The 22,244-nt window shown below is 37.7% G+C and overlaps 1 protein-coding gene across 6 annotated transcripts in view; it reads right to left on the bottom strand.

Moving 5' to 3' along the window:
- TMEM144 (transmembrane protein 144) overlaps positions 1–20,369 on the bottom strand; it is a 51,319-nt gene extending 30,950 nt beyond the window's left edge. For 3 of the 6 annotated variants that reach the window (XM_082461835.1, XM_082461840.1, XM_082461839.1), the window contains exons 1-3: positions 13,988–20,369; positions 3,890–4,061; positions 1,676–1,798 (exon numbers count right to left, since the gene is read on the bottom strand). In XM_082461835.1, coding sequence (XP_082317961.1) covers positions 1,676–1,798; positions 3,890–3,998 — 232 coding nt within the window. In that variant the 5' untranslated portion in view covers positions 3,999–4,061; positions 13,988–20,369. Of the gene's footprint in view, positions 1–1,675; positions 1,799–3,889; positions 4,062–12,738; positions 12,826–13,987 lie in introns of all 6 variants that reach the window. The other 3 variants (XM_082461836.1, XM_082461837.1, XM_082461838.1) reach the window with 3 other exon arrangements.
- Positions 20,370–22,244: the final 1,875 nt, after the last annotated feature.

Below are 22,244 nucleotides of genomic sequence, written 5' to 3'. Positions count from 1 at the left end.
TCTTTAGTGTAGGTCTCTGTTTTGTGTCTTTTTGCAGAAGCCGGTCAATGATAAAATCAGTAGTGACCATCCCCTCCGACTTGAACCAGGGCCAACCACGGGCAGATGTCCCTGTGCCAGTGCGGCCCCAGACTTTGCTCTCCCGTGCTCACCAACTTGTCTTCTGGATTCCTGCACCCAGTGCTTCGTGCTCTGGACTAAATTCATGGTTGCTCTTTCCAGTTCTTGATTGGCTGTCTGGTCTCAGTCAATCTCCTCTGGAAAGGTTCCCTCTCTTGGTTTCCAAGATCTCTCCATCTCCCAGTTCCCTCCTGTTTCTCTCTTTCTCTGGCTGCTCTTTCTCATCACACCTTCCGGATTTAGATGCCCTCTGAATATTTTCCCTAGAACACACCCCACCTCTTGCTGTATGCTTCTTTGCGTACTTGACTAGTGTCATGGTTTCAGCTATCAGCTAGAGTCACATGCTCCCAGTGCTAGCCTGGACCTTCTCCAGAGTCTTAGTGCCAATAAGAAATTTCCAACACCAGGAACTTTCAGCTCAAAAGGTCCCAAATGAACTCATTATTTTCCCTTTCAGACACGTTCTTTTCCCTGTTTTCCTCATCCAAGTCAATGACACCATCACTCTCCTAATCACTTAATGATAAAATCCCTACATCACCATTGGCTCCTCCCTTTCCTCTGCTCCCCACATCCAATCAGCTACTGTAACCTACAGCATCCCCGTCTGCAGCAGTTCTCAAACTAGACTCTAACCCACCGACTCCCAGTGGGACCTGCTGGGTGAAGGTAGATACTATGGCGGTTGTCAAGATCCGCAGGATGAATGGCTGCTTTCTCTGTTACCCTCTCCCATTAGACATGGCAACCATAAGCATACTAAGGTATAAGTGAGCTATAGTAATTACAACTCCAGTGGAAATTTAAAAGTTAACTCTTTTGTCCTCCAACTCATCATCTTCACTAAATCACTTAATTCTGTAGAGATTCAAATTAAGTAGCTACCCAATACATTTTTAACATTTAAAAATTTATTTGCTTTTAATCAAATGGCCTCTAGAGAGCCTTGATACTTGGGATTCTCTTTGCTAAAGAAAAGAAAACTCTCCTGGGGTGTATTTATACTAATAGAAGAAAACCATTCCTGATTGGCCAAGCAAAGGTGTAAATTCTAGTTATATAACTTCAGGCAACAGTGAGAAGGCAACAGAGGGAAGATTTTTATTTGCTTTTGTTTTTCTGCCGGTGCTTTTGAAATGATAACGTGTCTGTGTTTGTCTACTTTTAAGAACAAGTCCTAAAAGTGATAGTAGTAGAAATGACTGTTTAATAAATATTTTCTGACAAACATAATGGGAAAGAAAGAAAGAAAGACCAGAACACTTAAACTTATATATGAGTTATGCTTGAACAGATAGAGAAACATTTTTCCTATAATAATTTTATATAATTATATATATAATATATAGTAATAATTTTACTATCACAATTATCTACCAGGAACTAAGAAAGAAATCATTAAAAGGAAAGAGTCAGGAAACGTACCAAAAATATTTATGGAGCATATAAATGAAAGAAACTAAACTGTTCATTTAGTTTCCTTCTATTATGTACCAGATTTATTTTGATCATAGCACAAAATGATTAAAGAATAAATTATATCAAATATTACCTGTTGCCCAAATGCAGCCCCCAACCATTGCAAAAGGCCAAAACTTAGGGCAATGTAATATCAGATTGACCACCAAGGCAACCAACCATATGGCAGCACAAAGTACCCACTGGAGAAACATTCCTGGAAATAAAAAAAAATTGGTGTCATTGGTTCAAACTGATCAAATTAGTGCTTAGGAATATCAATGAATTATTACAGTAATGGTCACAATTTATTGCATGCCTATATGCCAGGCACTTTACATGTTTATTATATTTCTTGTAACTACTATGCATCATAATTAACGCTAATTCAAAGAGAGAAAATGAATCTGAGATGAAGCAACTTGTCCAAATAGCTAACAGTTTGTAAAATTGGAATTTAAACTTAACTTGACTCCAAACTTGCTCTACACTGTGCATTCCTGCTTAACAGGGATCAAAAGTTTTCTACCAAAGAATGTTGGCAAGACCAAGACCATATATTTTTATTCAGATGCTATACTTAGTGCCATTCCTCACCAAAGACATGGCATTAAGAACTTCACAATAGCATGATAGTAATTTAAACCTTTGGGGATCATATGCGCCACTTTGGGATAAACATAAAGTCCTTTATGGCCATATGTAGGTCTCATGCACTTGGAGTTGAGTGTCTGCAATGAGTCAGACATTCCAGACCTGAGAATTAGCCTTCTAGGTCAGGGCTACTCCCCTTCCTATGCTCTGGGCTACCATCTGCCAGTTATATGAAGGTCACATGGTGATAGAGGTGGATCTGTACTTTTCTGAGGCTTAGAAAGAGGGTTTAGGGATTAAAAGGATACAGAAAACATCGACATTGGAAAAAATACTAAGGTAGTTATAACTCAGGGTAGCACTTTTGACTCTATTGGAAAATTTTGACTATTTCTATTCAATCTCACGGTGGAGGAGAGAAAAAAAGGTTGTTAACCTCTAAGACAAAAAAAGTAAGAACACAGAGATGAAAGGGAACTTCATTTTACAAATGAGAAACAGAACAAAAGTGCAGATAAGGTTTGTCTGGGATCACACAGTTCTTGTAGAACACTCAAAAGTCAGGTCCTCTACCCCTTAGTATGTTTTTTATTATTTTTTTAGTACTTTTCATTCCTGTTCTAACTCCAAAGGGAAGAAGAAGAAAGGCTCTGGAGGGAAAAGATTTGTAACTCTATTGTCTTAGTGGTATAAAGACATAAGAAAAAAGCCTGAGATAAAGTTGAAAAAAAAAAGACATAATTGGAGTGAAAACACAATGCTTCCCACCAGGCTTTCACCATAACAACCCCAATTCCTCCTCCTGGCTTTAACAGGAAAGGCAGGTAGATAAAAACAACTACTGCTTCTCCTTCCCTAAAATTCACATTACAGTCAGTTCTACCATAATGCGACGTGTGTTCCTAAACATCACCGCACTGTGTAAAGTCATGTGATAAAACCTGCAGAGCTTAGGGGGAAAATGGGGCTAAGGACACAACACTCAGAAACTTCATCAACAACTTTTTAAGAAAAGATAGGAGCCTAAAAAACTGGTAGTGCAGTTTTACACTGGTTAAGTGGTTAAGACATTCACAAATGCTGCAATAAATATGGAACTTTACCTTAACAAAGATCTGAAGTTGGCTTATGCAAATGGATGTCAGAAGTGTTGTAGCTTGTGAATTATTGGGAAGGTGGTGAATGAGGGTTTGAACACCAGATGTGTATGGGTGTGGTGTAACAGACCTGGTGGTTGTGTGAAGGGGTGTGTGTGAGCATATTTTGTGCATTACTGTGCATCTTTGTTCATCTGGGTGCAGTTTTCTGTGTTCACCTAATGTTTGTCAGAGTCAAAATTGCTCATAGGCAAACACAAATTTCGTGTGATGTGCAAATTGTTTTCTATTATATCAATTGTGTTGGCAATTTGTGTTTGCAAAACAAGTGTTATCAGTAGAGCTAACGTCCTTCTTTTCTAAACATAACAGACATGGCTAAAAAGCTTTCCCCATCCTGGCTTTATGATGAAACACAATCTTAAGGTTATCCTATACTGACTAGCAGTCAGATAACCTGTGGCATAGGCATTGTCAGATGATTTTTTTTAAGCTCTATTCGTTTGGCTTCAGGTACAGCAAAATTCATTTTTATAGCCATCATTTATAAAAGACCGAAAAAGTGAACTTCACATTTAAAATTAATTTAAGACTAACAATGAAGGAAACATAACTACCATCGCCAGTCTCATATTTTTTAAGTGGTACAAAGTTTGAGCCAAACAAAAGGATGGCTGCAATAGAGGAGATGAAACCAGTGGTGAGGTCTGTTCCGTTATTGCTCATGGCTCTGGTCCTGCCCGAGAGCAAGCTGGTTCACTTTCAACTTGTTGTACTTTTCAAGAGCTTCTGAAATGAAAGGAATAAAAATGAAACAATTAAAAAGTTGTGAATCTGTGAGCAAACTGTGATCAATACATGATACTTATTGAGTTTTTGAAAAGTATGGTAAGAGTCCTTCTTCCAGATAAAAAGTTAGGACATTATGAAATGATGTATTACATTCACACCCCATGTTCATTCATTCATTTTTTCATTTGTTTTGTCAACAAATATTTTTTGATCACTGACCTACAAAACAAACAGAAAAACAAGCAAAATTTGTCTTCAGAGCTTGAAAACCTAACTTCTTCCAAGACCTGGATACAATTTGTATGATATTGTAAAGAAATTCTTCTGTGTATGTAGATTGTATAATGAAGATTTGTGTACCAGGATCCTGTTCAGTTCAATTGGTTGTTGTGACAAGTAAATGACAGAGCACGGGTGAAGACTTTGCGAACTATCAGTGCCTTCTGCGCACAAGCTGTTCTACTATTTAACACGAGCTTAAGGGCACATTTAATTGTATTGTTGCTACATACTCAGGATCCCCTAGAGCTAAAGGCCCTTTTCTTCAACAGTAGCACCACCTCGGTGTGTATTAGTTTAAATAGTTCATGAAATTATATTTGTGACTTTTTAAAAAACTGAACAGATAGAAGAATCTCCTAAAGATCTCTTTAACAATCTCTTGAAGGTGGCCAAGATGGTGGAGAAGGAAGACCCAGAGCCCACCTCCTTCCAAAATCACAACTATTTACAAAGAAACTATTGGTGAAAATGACCTGAAGGCTAGCAGAAAAGATCTTCTACAACTAAAGATATAAAGAAGGAACCACAAGGGGATGGGAGGAGGGGTGAAGACACAGTAGAGTCGAGACCCACACCCATGGGTAGGTGACCACAAACAGTAGGATAATCACAATTGCAGAGATTTCCCCAAGGAGCAAGGGGTCTAAGCCCCACATTGGGCTCCCCAGACCGGGGATCCTGCACAGAGATGAGTCCCCAGAACTTCTAGCTTTGAAGGCCAGCGAGACTTGCATTTGGGAAAACCAGAGGGCTGTAGGAAACAGAGCCTCTGCTCTTAGAGGGTGCACACAAAATCTCACATGCTCCAAGACCCAGGGCAGAGGCAGTAATATGAAAGGAGCCTGGGTCAGACCCCTTGCTGATCTTAGAGAGTTGCCTGGAGAGGCAGGAGGCAAGCAATTCTCACCCTGGGGTCACAGATGTTGGCAACAGCCATTTTCAGGAGCTCATGCTGCCACTAGGACACTGGTGCTAGCAAGCACCATTTTGAAGTCCTCCCACTAGCCTATTGGCACTGGAATCTGGCCTCGCCCAAAGGCCAGTTGTCATCAGTCCTGTGATGCCCAAGGCTAAGCAGCCAGCAATGCAGAGACTAGCCCAACCCACTAGCAAGCCAGCAGAAGCCATAGGTAGCCCCCCACTAGTCCCCAGTATGCTCAGAACCTGGTCCTGCCTATCAGCAGGCCAAGACTAGCTCCAGGAACCCCTGGCTTGCAGGACTTGATTCTGCGTTAGGGGGTCATGGAACTAGTGCTAGACCACTAGTACAGCATGTGAGATTTTGCATTCTCTCTTTAAGAGTGGAGTCTCTGTTTCCACACTGGGCTGGCACTAGACACATGACCCCCTGGTGCACTTCAGCCAGCTGCCTCAGGAGCTGGCCTCACCAACCAGTGAGTGGGCACCAGCCTTGGGACAACATGGTCCCCACAGCCAGCCATGCTGGGACTTGGTCCCTTCCACCAGTGGCCAGCAGCCTCTGCACTAGGCAGGGTCTGGCAATCAACTGGGCTGAGGGCCAGGCACACCTACCAGTGTACCCACAGTAGTTGGCCCTAACACAGCAAAAGGGCTCATGCAGCCCATACAAGAAGCACCCCTAGAGAATACATCTCTGGTGACCAGGGGGGAGTGTGCTGCTGGGATGAATAGGATGTCTACTACTTAAGGCCACTTCTCCAAGATCAGAAGATATAACCAGCCTATCTAATACAGAGAAGAACAAAAACAAAGAACCAGAAAAATGAGGTGACAAAGGAATATTTTCAAAATGAAAAAACAAGATAAAACTCCACAAGAAATGCTAAGTGAAGTGAAGATAAGCAATTTACCCAATAAAGAGTTTAGGTAATGATCAGAGAGATGCTCAACGAACTTGGGGAAAGAATGGATGAAACAGTGAGAATTTTAACAATGAGTTAGAAAATACAAAGAAGAACAAAAGAGAGGTGAAGAACACAGTAACTGAAATAAAAAAAAACACTAGAAAAAAATAACAGTAGATTAGATGATATAGAGGAAGGGATCATCAAACTGGAAGACAAAAGAGTGGGAATCACCCAAGCCAAACAGAAAAAAGAATTAAAAAAAATAAGGATAGCTTAAGAGACCCCTGGCACAACATCAAACATACTAGCATTCACATGAAGGGGTGTAGGAATGAGAAGGAGAGAAAAGGGGCAGAAAACATATTTAAAAAAATAATAGCTGATACACCATACTAACAAACTGAAGAATAAAAACCATATGATCATCTCAAAAGATGCAGAAAAAGCTTGATGATGTCAAAAACATTAAACATCTGGTGGGGATTAAAATGCAGGGTTATTAAAATGTATTCAAAGTTGAGAGATCATCAACTTAAAAAAATCACACATATATATATATATATATATATATATATATATATATATATATGTTGCTATATATAAATTTCATGGTTACCACAAACCAAAAATCTATAATAGATGCACACACAAAAAAAAATAGAAAGGAATTTAAACATAATACTAAAGGTAGTCATCAAATCACAAGGGAAGAGAGCAAAAGAAAAAAAAAAGGAGCAAAAAAGAACTGAAAAACAATCCCAAAACAATTTTTAAAATGGTAATAAGTACATACCTAATCATCAATTACTTTAAATGTAAATGGACTAAATGCTCCAATCAAAAGACACAGAGTGGCTGAATGGATTAAAAAAACAAGACCCATCTATATGCTGTCTACTAAAAACTCACTTCTGATCTTAAGCCACACCCAGACTGAATGTGAGGGGATGGAAAAAGGAATTCCATGCAAATGGAGGTCAAAAGAAAGCTGGAGTAGCAATACTCAAATCAGATACAATAGGCTTTAAAATAAAGACTGTAACAAGAGACAAAGACAGACATTACAGATTGATAAATGGGTCAATACAACAAGAAGATATTGGGTGTAAATACATATGCATCCAACACAGGAGCACCTAAATACATGGGAAGGGACTTTAACACTCCACTTACATCAATCAGCAGATCATCCAGACAGAAAATCAATGAGGAAACACAAGCTTTAAATGGCACATTAGGTAAGATGGATTTAGATAAATAGATAAATGGAGAGATGTTTATAGACCATTCCATCCAAAAGCAGCAGAATACACATTCTTTTCAAGTGTGCAATGGAGCATTCTCCAGGATAGATCACATGCTGGGCCACAAAATAAATCACATTAAATTTAAAAAACTAAAATCATATCAAGTATCTTTTCCAACCACAATGCTCTGAGATTGTAGAAATCAACTACAAGTAAAAAATTGCAAAAAACACTAACACCTGGAAGCTAAACAATATGTTACTAAACAACGAATAGGTCACTGAAGAAATTAAGAGGAAATCAAAACATACCTGGAGACCAGTGAAAATTAAAACACACAGATCCAAAATCTATGGGATATAGCAAAAGCAGGTCTAAAAGGGAAGTTTATAGCAATACAAACTTACCTCAGGAAACAAGAAAAATCTCAAATAAACAACCTAACCTTAAACCTAAGGGAACTAGAAAAAGAATAAAAAACAAAACCCCAAGTTAGTATAAGGAAAGAAATCATAAATATCAGAGCAGAAATAAATGAAACAGAGACTAAAAAAAAAAAACAATCAAACTAAGATTTGATCACTGAAACTAAGAGCTTGTTCTTTGAAAAGATAAACAAAATCGATAAACCTTTAGTCAGATTCATCACGAAAAAAAGGTCCAAATAAATTAATCAGAAATGAAACAGTAGTTATAACTGATACCACAGAAATACAAAGGATCATAAGATATTACTACAAGCAATTATATACCAATAAAATAAACAAATTAGAAGAAATAGACAAATTTCTAGAAATGTACAATATCCCAAGATTGAATCAAAAAGAAATAGAAAATATGAACAGACCAATTATGAAAATGAAATTTACTCAGTTAAAAAAAAATTCCAACAAACAAAAATCCAGGACCAGATGGCTTCACAGGTGAATTCTACCAAACATTTAAAAAGAATTAATGCTTATCCTTCTCAAACTATTCCAAAAAATTGCAGAACAAGGAATGCTCTATACTCTTTCTACGAGGTCAGCATCACTTTGATTTCAAAACCAGACAAAGACACCACAAAAAAAGAAAATTAGAGGCTAACATCCCTGATGAACACAGATGCAAAAATACTCAACAAAATATTAGCAAACCGAATTCAACAACACGTTAAAAGGATCACATACCCTGATCAAGTAGGATTTATTCCAGGGATGCAGGGATATTTCAATATCTGCATATCAATCAGTGTGATACACCACATAACAAATTGAAAAATAAAAACCATATAATCATCTCAACAGATGCAGAAAAAACTTCTGACAAAATTTAATATCCATTTATGGTAAAAACTCTCAACAAAGTGGATAGAGAGGGAACCTACCTCAACATAATAAAGGCCATAGATGACAAACCCACAGCAAAAATCATACGCAATGGTGAAAAGCTGAAAGCATTTCCTCTAAGATCAGGAACAAGACAAGGATGTCCACTCTCATCACTCTTACTGAACACAGTATTGGAAGTCCTAGCCATGGCAATGTGGACAAAAAAAGAAATAAGAAGAATTCAAATAGGAAAGAAAGAAGTAAAACTGTCACTGTTTGCAGATGCCAGGATACTATATATAGAAAATCCTAAAAATGAATCAAAAAATCATTAGAACTAGTAAATGAATTCAGTGACGTTGCAGGATACAAAATTAATATACAAAATCTGTTGTATTTCTGTACACTAAGAATGAACTATCAGAGAGAGAAATTAATAAGACAATCCCATTTACAATAGCATCAAAAAGAATAAAATATCTAGGAATAAATCTAACCAAGGAGGTAAAAGACCTGAACTTGGAAAACAAGACACTGATGAAATTGAAGATGATACAAACAAGTGGAAAACTATACCATGCTCATAGATCAAAAGAATTAATATCGTTAAAATGACCATACTACCCAAGGCAATCTACAGGTTTCCTGCAATTCCCATCAAAACAGCAATGGCATTTTTCACAGAACTAGAACAAATAATTCTAAAATTTGTATGGAAACTCAAAAGACCCCAAATAGACAAAACAATCTTGAGAAAGAAGAAAAAAGCTTGAGTTACCATGCTCCCTGATTGCATACTTCTAAGCTACAGTAGTCAAAACAATATGGTACTGGCACAAAAACAGAAACATAGATCAATGGAAAAGAATAGAGAGCCCAGAAATAAACCTACACACATATGGTCAATCAATCTATGACAAAGGAAGCAAGAATATGCAATGGGGAAAAAGCCTCTTTGATAAACGGTGTTGGGTAAACTGGACAGCTCCATGAAAAAGAGTCAAACTGGACTGCTTTCTCACACCACGTACAAAAACAAACTCAAAATGGATTAAGGACTTAAATGTGAGGCCTGAAACCATAAGATTCCTAGAAGAAAACATAGGCTGTTCACTCTTTGACACTGGCCTCAGCAATATTTTTTTGAATCTGTCTCTGCAGACAAGGGAAACAAAAGCAAAATTAAAAAACAAATGGTGGACTTCCCTGGTGGTGCAGTGGTTAAGAATCCGCCTGTTAACATAGGGGACAGAGGTTCGAGCCCTGGTCCGGGAAGATCCCACATGCCGCGGAGCAACTAAGCCCGTGCGCCACAACTACTGAGCCTGCGCTCTAGAACCCACGAGCCACAACTACTGAAGCCTGTGCACCTAGAGCCCGTGCTCCATAACAAGAGAAACCACCTCAATGAGAAGCCTGCACACCACAACGAAGAATAGCCCCTGCTCGCCGCAAAAAGAGAAAGCCTGCGCACAGCAACGAAGACCCAATGCAGCCACAAATAAATAGATAAATAAATAATCTTTAAAAAACAAAAACAAATGGGACTACTCTAACTTAGAAGCTTTTGCACAGCATGGGAACTACCAATCAAATGAAAAGGCTGCCTACTAAATCAGAGAAGATATTTGCAAATGATATACCTCATAATAGGTTAATATCCAAAATATACAAAGGACTCATAAAACTCAATATCAAAAAACAAATAACCTAATTAAAAAATGGGCAGAGGATGTGAATAGATATTTTTCCAAAAAACACACCCTTGCCCAACAGATACATGGAAAGATTCTCAACAGCACTAATCATCAGAGAAATGCAAATCAAACCACAATGATATATCACCTCACACCTGTCAGAACGGCCATCATCAAAAAGTCTACAAATCACAAATGCTGGAGAGGGTATGGAGAAAGGGAACTCTCCTACACAGTTGGTGCGAATGTAAATTGGTGCAGCCACTATGGAGAACAGTATGGAGGTTTCTCAAAAAAACTAAAGATAGAACTGCCGTACCATCCAGAAAATCCACTTCTTGGTATCATTCTGAAGAAAAACTGAAACACTGATTCAAAATGATATATGCACACCTCTATTCATTACATTATTTACAACAGTCAAGATATGGAAGCATCCTAAGTGCCCAGCAACAGATGAATGGATAAAGAAGATGTGATATATATATATATATATATATATATATATATATATATATATATATATATATACATACACACACACACATACACACACACACACAACATAGAATACTACTCAGCCATAAAAATAAGGAAATCTTGCCATTTGTGAAAACATGGATGGACCTAGAAGGTACTATGCTAAGTGACATAAATCATATGGAGAAAAATAAATACTGTATAATTTCATTAATATGTGGACTCTGAAAAACAAAACAAAGGAACAAACATAACAAAGAACAGACTCATAGATACAGAGAACAAATAGGTGGTCACCAGAGGGGAACACGGTCTGGGGGTGAGTGAAATAGGTGAGGGAGTTAAGAGGGACAAACTTCCAGTTACAAAATAAATGAGTCCCAGGGATAAAGATGAAATGTACAGTATGGGGAAAATTGTTAATTATATTGTAGTAACTTTGTATGGTGACAGATGGTAACTAGACTTATCACAGGGATCATTTTGTAATGCATAGAAATATCGAGTCACTGTATTGTGCACCTGGAAATAACAGAGTGATGTAGGTCAACTATACCTCAATTGAAAAAAAAAATAGGTAGACACTGGAAGGAAATGTGTCAAAATGCTAAAATAGTTATCTCTGGAGGGTGGCGATTATGGGAGATTGCAAATTTTTTACGTTATGCTTTTATGTGCTTCTGGTAGTCTGCAGTGAACATGTATTGCTCGTAATATGAAAACAAAGCAATAAATGTCATCAATAAATGAAATGAAAAAAACATATCTCTTAAATCCCTTCCAGATTAAGGCTCTTGAAAAATACCTTCAGGACTCCCCGACAGTACAAGGTCAGCAGCTGTCTTGCGCAATACTATCAACCAGCTAGCAGAACAAAGGCGAGCAGCTAGTCAGATATCTGTGCAATCCGGTAGCCACTGGTCATATATGGGTAACTAAATTTTCATTAAAATCAATTAAAATTTAGTAAAAGAAAAAAACTCAGTTCTTTAGCTAAGTTAACTACATTTCAAGTGCTCAATGGCCACATATAATCAGCAGCTACCATACTGGACAGAGCAGATTATATGTAGAACATGCCTATCATTGCAGAAAATTCTACTGGGCAACACTGCTAAGCTTATTAAAAAGTTCTAGTTTCCTAAAGGACCAAAACCCAAATAGCTAAGAACCAGACATTTTTCATAAGATAACATTTGGAAAAGGGTGTTGAACATAATTCACTTTTTTAGTTGTACAAGCTACATGAGAAAAAAATAACAGTCATTTTTAACACAGGAGGTAACCAGAGTCATGCCACAATACCATTTTGAAATCATTTTGCACATTGACCTTTTGATTCATTCACTTCTCTATATAAATCTTCTGGAATGGAATTTAAAATAATCCAGTGGTTTTTTTCCCCCAAATTTAATATTATAGTGATAACCTCTTGTGGATATGTATTGAACAAAGTACATCTGAAATTACCTTTCCTTATTATTTTATTTTACAATGATAAATTTTTACATTTAAGGTGTTTCATTTTTTTTTTTCACGTATTGTTCCTTATGTGTTCTTTGCAGAGAATTATCAAATATACAACTACCTACAATATATCTTCTTTGGTATTATTAAACATAGTTTAACCCAAAACAGGAATAACTTCAAATTGATGAATAAATTTTAGCAAAAAAGATATCTATTTAAAATTTTGTGTGTTTTCTTAAAATAAGACAAAATGCTGTTAAGACAATATCCTCCATGGGACCATAGTTGAGGAAGAGATGCTAAGACATTTAAACACTGACACAGTAACACTACTTCAATAAAAATAATAATAGTCTTACTATTAGATGCAAAGAAAGTTTCAGCCCTGTGGCTTCCATCAATGGCTTCCATGGGTTTTGCTCAAGGGTCAAGCTGGTGGATTGTTGCTAAAATACCAGAGCTGCAATAGGTCAGAGGAGCAGGAGGTATCCAGGAAGGATATCACACGACTGAGGACACATGATTAAGTTCAGCTAAGAAACTAATTTTGTTTCCATTTTAACTAAAATCAGCTAAGCGAAAAATTCCCTTTATAAGCACATTGCGAAGAGAATGCCTACCCTTAAAAAAATAGCAACATGAGCAAAACGATGTGTCTACTGAAGAATACTGACAACCCTAAACCTCTCAGGTTTCCTTGAAAGAATAATCTGGCGTGCTAATCACGGCGCATACACTGCATTTTGACTGCTGAGTGAACATTAACCAGTGTTACTTAGTTATTACCTGCAGATAAATGAAGTTTATTGCATGCCCCTCTGGTACATTTCAGAAAGCATGTGATCTAATTTCACTGTGGGTTGGCAATGTTTACTATCTTGAAGGAAGAATCTACCTCATTCTAAATCAATGAAATTCTGTGGAAAGGAAAAAAATATCACTCCAGCACACTCTAGACCCAGTTTTTTAAAATGCAAACCTGTTGAGTTAACAAGGCTCAGACTACTTTTGAATAATATTTAAATTAACTTAATATACTTTAGACTAAAGTAGTTTTCACATGTTTAAGTATATGCTGATATATTGTTAAACTATATTCATTTATTTTTGTTCTAGTACTTTTGTTTCATTGAATAGTACTTCTCCCTTAAATCTCTCGTAGTAGTTTAAGCTTTTTCCTGTGAACCGCTCTCTCTGGAGACCTTTTGTTAGCATTTAGTATGTGCTGATCAATATTCCTTGCTCCACTTCACCGAAGATTCGGTTTTAGTTTCGTGTTAATTTCCTCAAATCCCCTGGCAAGCTCCTCCGGTGTCTTGGCTAAAATTAGCAGTGCTTGAAACTACTTATTCTGAGCCGTGATTTTTTTTTTTTTTTTTTTTTTCTTTTGAATCAGGAGCACGTTTTGAAAATTTATCAGACACTCCCCTGCAAAGCTGCTCGGGTTTCCTTGAGTTGCGGTCCTCGCCGCGCCCGGGGCCGGGGCTGAAATTCCCTGGGCTCTGCACCCGCGCGGCCGCCTCCCCCACGCCGGCGCCCAGCCTGCACCCGCCTGATTGCCTCTGCGCCGGGCACCCGGCCAGCCTGGACTTCCTGCGGGACCCTTACCTGTGCACCTGCCGGAGGGGAGGGCGGGACTCCGGCACCCACGTCCCCGCGCTAGTCCGGGCGCCGTTCCTTACCGCCGAGACGGTGACCGACGCACCTGGCGGGGGGGGAGGAGGGGGGAGGGCTTAGCAAAGGAGACCCGGGACCTGCCCGGAGCGGCAGGTTGGAAAACACCTTCTTCCAGATGCTGGGCAGCGGACGGTCACGTGACTCCATGTGAAGTCACCAGGCCCTCTGTCAATCAACCAGCAAACTAGAGAGGCTTTTGTGTATCTTAAGAGATGATTGCTTAGGGAACTCTGAGCGTGTCACCCTCTCCAGATGTCGCAGAGCTTGGTATGATTTGTACCGTTTATGGATAAAAGGACAAGGAATTTCACACAGTCGTTAGAGATTATCTAAAGCTGAATTTTTTTTTTTTCATGGAACGTCAAGAAATTCATCTGAACCACTAATGTCCCTAATTATCTCTTGCGACATCACCAGATTTCACTTGTAATCACTAATCCTTTATAAACTCCCCCAGACCATTTATCTGTATATTTATTTGGTCTATTCTGAGGGCCGAGAACAGATCTTCTAGAGGCTCAAGCCTGACTGCCTGTAACAGTCCCCAGGGGAGAGTTTCTGTCTTGTTTCGTTTTTTAAATACTAATACCTGCACCCCACACCAGACCAATTGAAATAGAATCTCTAGGGGCGTGGCTGGGACACGTTCTCTTTTAACACCTCCTCCAGGTGAGTCTAATATGCAGCCAGGATTGAGAATCCCATTCTAGACCAACAGTTGTGACATTTTACTGCTGGTAAGAATTACCTGGAGAATGGGTCAAGAAGCAGACTCCTGACATCTTGATTTAGATTTTGAGACACGTTGCTCTAGGCCTCCACTGTCTGATATGTGGCCACTAGCAGCTATTTAAATTTAAGTTTGGATTAAAAATTCAGTAGTTCACCTGTACTTCTCAAGTGCTCAGCAATCACTTGCAGATGATAGAACATCTCTATCCTGCAGAAAGGTCTAGTGGACAGCACCATCCTAGACTGTCAGCCCTGGGGGTGCAGCTGTGACTTATGCAGAATCCACCCTCATGAAGATTCCAGAATAGCAAGGGACAAAGATATGAACACGTAGGTTCAGAAAGAGGAAGTACTGGGTTCTGTCCTGTCCAAGAGTTCAAGGAAGGCCTCTCTGAGGAAGTGACATTGCACACTGAGACATTTCAGCTGTTGGTAATGGTTGTGGAGTTACCACGAGAAAACATAAGGACAATCCAAAGGCAAAGGAAATCCCGGAAGGAAGTCCTGCTTTAAATATTATTCACATTCATAAGCTATAGTGTATTTAAGCAGGTGGGAAGGTAAAGTGTCATATCATGTAAAGAATTAAAGAAGCTAAGGCTTTTCACTTAAGGGAGAGGCTTAATTTAGCAGTTCAGAAAAGTTGTAAAGACATAACTTCCTCTTTCACATATCCATACCCACAGACCCACAGATAACACACATATACAAACTCTCTCTTCCAAAAATATGGAGCCTAAATACAACCTAGTGCTGCTTCATTTGTGATTGCAAGAGACCTCAATGAATGATCACGTGGTTAGTTCTTGCTCCAGATTCATACTGAGAAACTGAGACTCCCACTGTTGTGAATCCCCTAAAATCTAAATGGGAGCTGGGGTCTGAGCCAGGCTTGAGGACATTTATTATAGAATATCCCAGGGCAGGGCTTTTTATAATCAGGCCACAGAGACAACTGAAATGTGGGCGATCCTCTCTTACACGGAAGTTTTCCTTTCACACTGTTTCAGGTGCATTAATGACTGAACATACACGTCTGTGTTGGAGGAGTCTTGGCAGGGTCTAGAAGATGTGGATTAGCTTCACCTACTGGCCCTTTGTCTTTGGGAAAGTTATTTAATCTCCTTCAGCCTCAGTTTTCTTGTAGGTTAAATGCCAATAATAAGATCTGTGTAACTTGTGAAATAAAAATTTGTATTTAATGGCAAGACAAGAAAAATTTAAACATAAAAAAGCCTTCTCTGACCTTTGGCCCCCTCTCCCCGGCACTATGCATTGTGTATCTGCCTTATGCATCGACCAGACCTTCCCCATTTGTAGGAATACCTGCTCAACCACAACGAGCAACATTCTCCCAGCATTAACAAGACAACTCCTTAAAAGACAACATTCCTTCCTGATCTTGTAGGGGATCACAGGACCCCCCACGATGCCGATTAGATCTGGATCATGTAAACTGCCAGTAACATGTCATTTGATGTACAGCCCTCTGTCTCAAGAAACTTATATAACTGTGCCTTGACTTCTAATGGGCACAATAGTTCTTAGAGCTTTCTGAGATGCTCTTTCTGAGTTATAATCCTCAGAATTGGCTTGAATAAAATTTTCCATTTCTTTCTCGGATCGACTAATTTTTCATTGGCACCGTTTCATGTCGTCAAAAGATATAATGGATATAAAATATTATTATTAGGACTTCAGGTTTCCACTCTGACGTATGAAGATCTTAGAAACTGTCACTGCTGCCATCACAACAAGAAAAAAGCTGAACCAACTGAAAATCAACAATTCTACTTACATCTACCAGAGAATTCAGGACAAATCACCTCCCTGAAGACTGAAGAAATAGGTGAATGCAGACAATCCCAGCTGACTAGGAACAAGAGCCAGTAATGGGTGGGGACACTTAAGCAGGAATCTGAGTAGCTGGAGACGGAGTGTGGACTTAATTGAGAATGGAAATCTCTGGGGGAGCAGGACCCAGCCTCAGGGGAGCACTCACCCTTTCAGGAGTTTTACCTTCAGGAGCCCCACAGGCTCTCCTGTGAAGATCAGAGAAAAATTCTCTCTCGCCTCTGGCAAGGGGAGGGAAAAAGCACTCATGCTGAAATATACCCAAAGCTTCCTTTTCCTGAAACAAAGGCTAGCCCGCAAGGGAAACTTCAATATCAGAGCTCCATCTGACCTCCAGGGAGAACAATTAGATAACTTGTGCCTCTTCTAGCCTGTCTCACATGAGGGAAAAAAGAACCGCTGGTTCCCACTTGGACATTTGAAGGTGCTGGAAGTTGTCATGCCTGTCATCACAACAAGAAAAAGCCTGAACAACTATTCTGAAGGACATAGCCTGGGGATTCCGGCCGGATAAAAAGGGAGATTTAATCATAAGATTATAGAATGCCTCTCCTTCCCAATACCTTACGATCGTATTAAAAGTTCTCCAGTACAGTAACAGTGGATTACAACTGAGAGAGCTGCAGGACACAGACACCATTCAGAAAGGAGTTTCTAAGTAAACCCAAAGACACGAGAGCAGACAGAACAAGGGATGTTAAAGGAAAGTGAAACCTCTGACACAGCAAACAGTAAACACAGCCCGACTCCTGGCCATGTTAACATAAAACCTCACACTAAAGACCTGCTTACCTCAGCTCCTATTATCTGATACATCATGTGTGGCTTGTAAAGAATTAGAATGCCTGCTAAAAGGCAAGAAAAAACACAGTCTGAAGAGATTAAGCAAGCATCAGAACCAGACTCTGATATGGTAGAGGTTTTGGAATGATCAGACCGGGAATTTAAAGTATTTAAAATAATTAACATGATAAGAGCTCTACTCGAGAAAGTTTACAACTTGCAAGAACAGATGTGTAATATAAGCAGAGACATGAAAACTCTAAGAATCAGAAGAAGCTGCTGGAAAACAAAAACAATGCAAAATGGAGAATGCTTTTCATAGCTGAGAAGTAACCCATGAGCTTGAAGATATGTCAATAGAAACTTCTCAAATTTAAGTGTAAAGAGAAAAAAGATTTTTTTTGGAAAAAGGAACAATATTCGAGAACTATGAAAAAATTACAAAAAAGTGTAAAATATAAGTAATGGGAATACCAGACAGTAAAGAGAGGAAGGAGAAGAATTATTTGAAGTAATAGTGGCTGAGAATTTTCCAGAATTGATGGGAGGTACCAAACCAGAGACTCAAGAAGCTCAGAAAACACCAAACAGGATAAATACAAAAATATCTACATGTAGGTGTATCATATTCAAGTTGCAGAATATCAGACAAAAAAAAAAATATTGAAAGAAGGTGGAAGAAAAAATATACCTTACCTATGGCAAAGCAAGAATAGAATTACATCAGACTTCTCTCTTCAGAAACCATGCAAACAAAAAGAGTGGAATGAAGTATTTATAGTGCTGAAAGAAAAATCCACCAATGTAGAATTCTGTATCCAGTGTAATTATCCTTTGTAAGTGGAGAGGAAATAGACTTTCTCAGACAACAAAAACTGAGGAGATTTTTCATGAGTAGACCTGCCTTGGAAGAAACGTTAAAAGAAGTTCTTCATAGAGAAGAAAAATGATATAGTCAGGAACTTGGATCTACATGAAGAAAGGAAGAACATGAGAAAAGGAATAAATGAAATTAAAAATAAGACCTTATTTTTTATTCTTAATTCATCTAATAGATAACTTCAAAATAATAATAGCAACCATAAGTTGGGTGATTATAGCTTATGGGTAAGTGAAATGAATGACAGCAATGTTATAAGGGACGGGAGGGAGGAACTGGGAATAGTTTATTATAAAGAACCTGCATTACCTGTGAAGAGGTACAGTGTTATTTGAAAGTGGATTTAGAATAGTTATAAATGTTTACTGCATATTCTAGGGCAACCCTTAAAATCTTTTAAAAAGTATAATTAATAGGCTAAGAGAGGAGAGAAAATAGAATCATATAAATCCCTGATGAAAACCAGAAAAAGGGAGGGAAGACAAAAAAAGAAAACAAAGCAGAAGGGCAACAAATAGAAACAAGTATATGGTACGTATTAATCCACCTCTATCAATAATCACTTTAGATGTGAATTATCTAAATACACCAATTAAAAGATAAAGACTGACAGAGTGAATAAAATATAGGACCCAATTACATGTTGCTTACAAGAAACCCACTTTAATTATAAAAACACAGATTAAAAACGGAGAAAGATACACAGTGCTAACACTAATTAGAAGAAAGCTGGAATGGCCATTTTAATTTCAGACAAAGAAGACTTCAGAACAAGGAAATTTTCAGGGATCCATAATGATAAAGGGTCAACTCACCAGGAAGACACGACAATCCTGTGTCCGAACCTCACAACCGAGCATCAAAGTACATGAGGCAAAACCAGATAAAACTGCAGGGAGAAAGAGACATAAATGCACTATTACACTTGCAGTTTCAGCACCCCTCTATTGGTAATGGACAGATCCAGCAGGCATGAAATCAGTGAGGATATAGTTGAATTGAATAGCGCCATTATCATCTGGATCTAAAAGACAGTTGTGTATTTCATCCAATCACAAGAGACAACACATAAAACACTAACCTCACATAGAAGCTCAGTAAGCTCAAATAAAACGTTAACCAGAATAGGCCACATTCTAGGCTGTACAACACATCTTAACACATTTAAAAGAATATGTGTCACCCAAAGTATGCTCTCAGACCACAATGGAATTAAACTAGAAATAAATAACAGAAAGATAGCTGGAAAATCCCCAAATATTGGAAATTACACGACACTCCTCTAAATAACTAAGGGATCAAAGAAGAGTTTTCAAAATAAAATTTATATTGAGCTAAAATGAAAATGAAAATACTGCTTATCAAGCTTATAGGATGCAGTGAAAACAGTGCATAGAAGGAAATTTATAGTATTTAATACATATACTAGAAAAGAAAGATCTAAAATCAGTAATCTATTTTCCCATTATAGGAGACTAGAAACAGAAGAGCAAATTAAATGCAAAGTAAGCAGAAGAAAGAAAAAGTTAGAGTAGAAATCAATGAAATTGAAAACAGCAGAACAATAGAGAAAATAAAGGAAACAGCTGTTTATTTGAAAAGATCAATAAAATGTCTAAATCTCTAGCTAGGCTAACTGAAGAAAAAAAGGTACAAATTACTATTATTAGAAATGAAAGCGAGGCCATCACTACTTATCCCACGGATGTTGAAAGGGTAATAAAGGAATATTATAAACAGCTCTATGCTCACACACTTGATAAACTAGATGAAATGGACCAATCCCTAAAAAGACACAATGTGACAAAAGTCATCTAAAGAGGAGCACACAGTCTGCATAGGCTTATATTAAATAAATTGAATCAAAAATTAATAAGCTTTCAAAACAGAAAGCACCAGGCCTTGATAAGTTCACAGGTGAATTCTACCAACATTTAGGCAAGAAATGTATACCAATTATCTATACTCTTGCAGAAAAAAGAAACAAAAAAACACTTCTTAACTCATTCTATGAGGCCAGCACTATCCTAATAATAAAACCAGATAAAGGCATTACAAGAAAACTACAGAGTTTAGCTCATAAAAATGTTTCAGTATTGGTTCATCCATTGTATCAAAGGTACCACACTAATGCAAGATATTATTAACGGGAACTGCGAGAGAGGAGAGACAGGGTATATGGGAACTCTGTCCTATCTGCTTAATTTTTCTGTAAACCTAGAGCTGTTCTAAAAAATAAAGTTGGAGGGGGGAGGGATAAATTAGGAGTTTGGGATTAACAGATACACACTACTATATATATAATAGATAAATGACAAGGACCTTCTGTATAGCACAGGGAAATATATTAAGTATCTTGTAATACCCTATAATGGAAAAGAATCTGAAAAAGAATATATACAGATATGTGTGTGTATATATATATATGTGTGTATATATATATATATATATATATATACACATATATATATAATGAATTACTTTTCTGTATATCTGAAACGTAAATCAACTATACTTCAATACAAAAGTAAATGTAAAAAAATCTACAAAAGTGTTAAGTTTGTGATTATTTTATGGCAATTACACTATTTCCTCAGCCAGGTAAATTTATCAATCACATAAATATGGTAAGGTATATACCTATATATATATATATTTAATTTGATTGTCTTTTTCAACCATTCACTAAATAAGAGAAGTACTTAGGAAGTGAAACATATCCTGAGAAGTACTATTTTATTCTTTCCTTTAGAAGCAAAACCAACTATTTCCCATTTTGATCATTGAGCAGATGTTTATCATTTTAGGGCTCTTTGGGGTAAGTATGGCTGTAAGGGCTTTCCAAAATCTAGTCTACTCTCCCTCCCTCCGGTAGTTGCTAAATGTTCGCATAGGATCCTACTGGGTGTGTTCTCCTGCTCCCAAATTCGAGGATTCTATACATAATGAGAAATTATGAATTGTGTGAAGGCAGAAAAAAACCTGTTTGTTCACTAGATAGTGTAATCATTCACTGTAGTCTTTAAAAGAACTCTTCCTGGGTTCTTTGGAAAAGAAGGAATCAGTTTATCGAAAATAATTTTCAAGAAGAGTTTTATTATATCCCGAAAGCAAACGATATGTTCCAAGAATAACCTGACATTAGAAAAAATACGCTGTGATACTGAGAATTGAGGCAAAATGTTAAAAATAAATGTCCCTGTCCTGATCCAAAGTTTATTTTTCATGTAAACTATTTCACAATAAAGTTTACCTCAATGAAAAATAAACTATTACCTTTTGCTAACTTTTAAAAATAGGGTTCACAAAAAATTAGATCTTTATTCCTTAAAAAGTTTACAATTCTCTAATGTACTGAACCAGGGATGGTTTTAATCACCTATTTTGAGTTTAGGAGAACACTAACACTATTTACTTACTTACTTTCATTTACTTATATTAATTTCATGAAGTCTTTGAAGCAGTGTAGAAGGAGGACATAATAATAGGAATAAAAGTTAAAAAACAGAGAACTTAGAAGAAAATCAAGATGAAACAAAAGGTGTGGATTCTAAGGACCCGTATATTTGCTATATAAACTAGTGGTAAATTTTAGAGGCAGGTTTATAAAGTGGAGTCGGATCACAAAGGCCTGTGTCAGGCATTTTTAAGGTACTATTAATTTTGCATCCTTAACATTCATGCATTCATCCGAGACATCTTTATGGAGGACGTACAGTAAACTGGACAGTGTTATAGGCACTGGGGACAGACAACAATCCCTGCACCAGCTCAGCTCTCAGCTATGAGGGCAGCCAGATCATAAACAGTACATGTGGTCTATTAAACAGTAATATGTATTAAGGAAAAAATAAAGGAGGGAGAAAGACAAATGTGTGTGGATGTAGGTGTGGGTGTATGTGGGGAGCTGTGTTTCTGGAAGGGTCATCAGGGAAGGCC

The sequence above is a fragment of the Balaenoptera physalus genome, assembly GCF_965194825.1.
Source record: "Balaenoptera physalus genome assembly, chromosome: 5".
NCBI lineage: Eukaryota > Metazoa > Chordata > Mammalia > Artiodactyla > Balaenopteridae > Balaenoptera > Balaenoptera physalus.
This window is presented reverse-complemented; position numbering and strand designations above follow the sequence as displayed.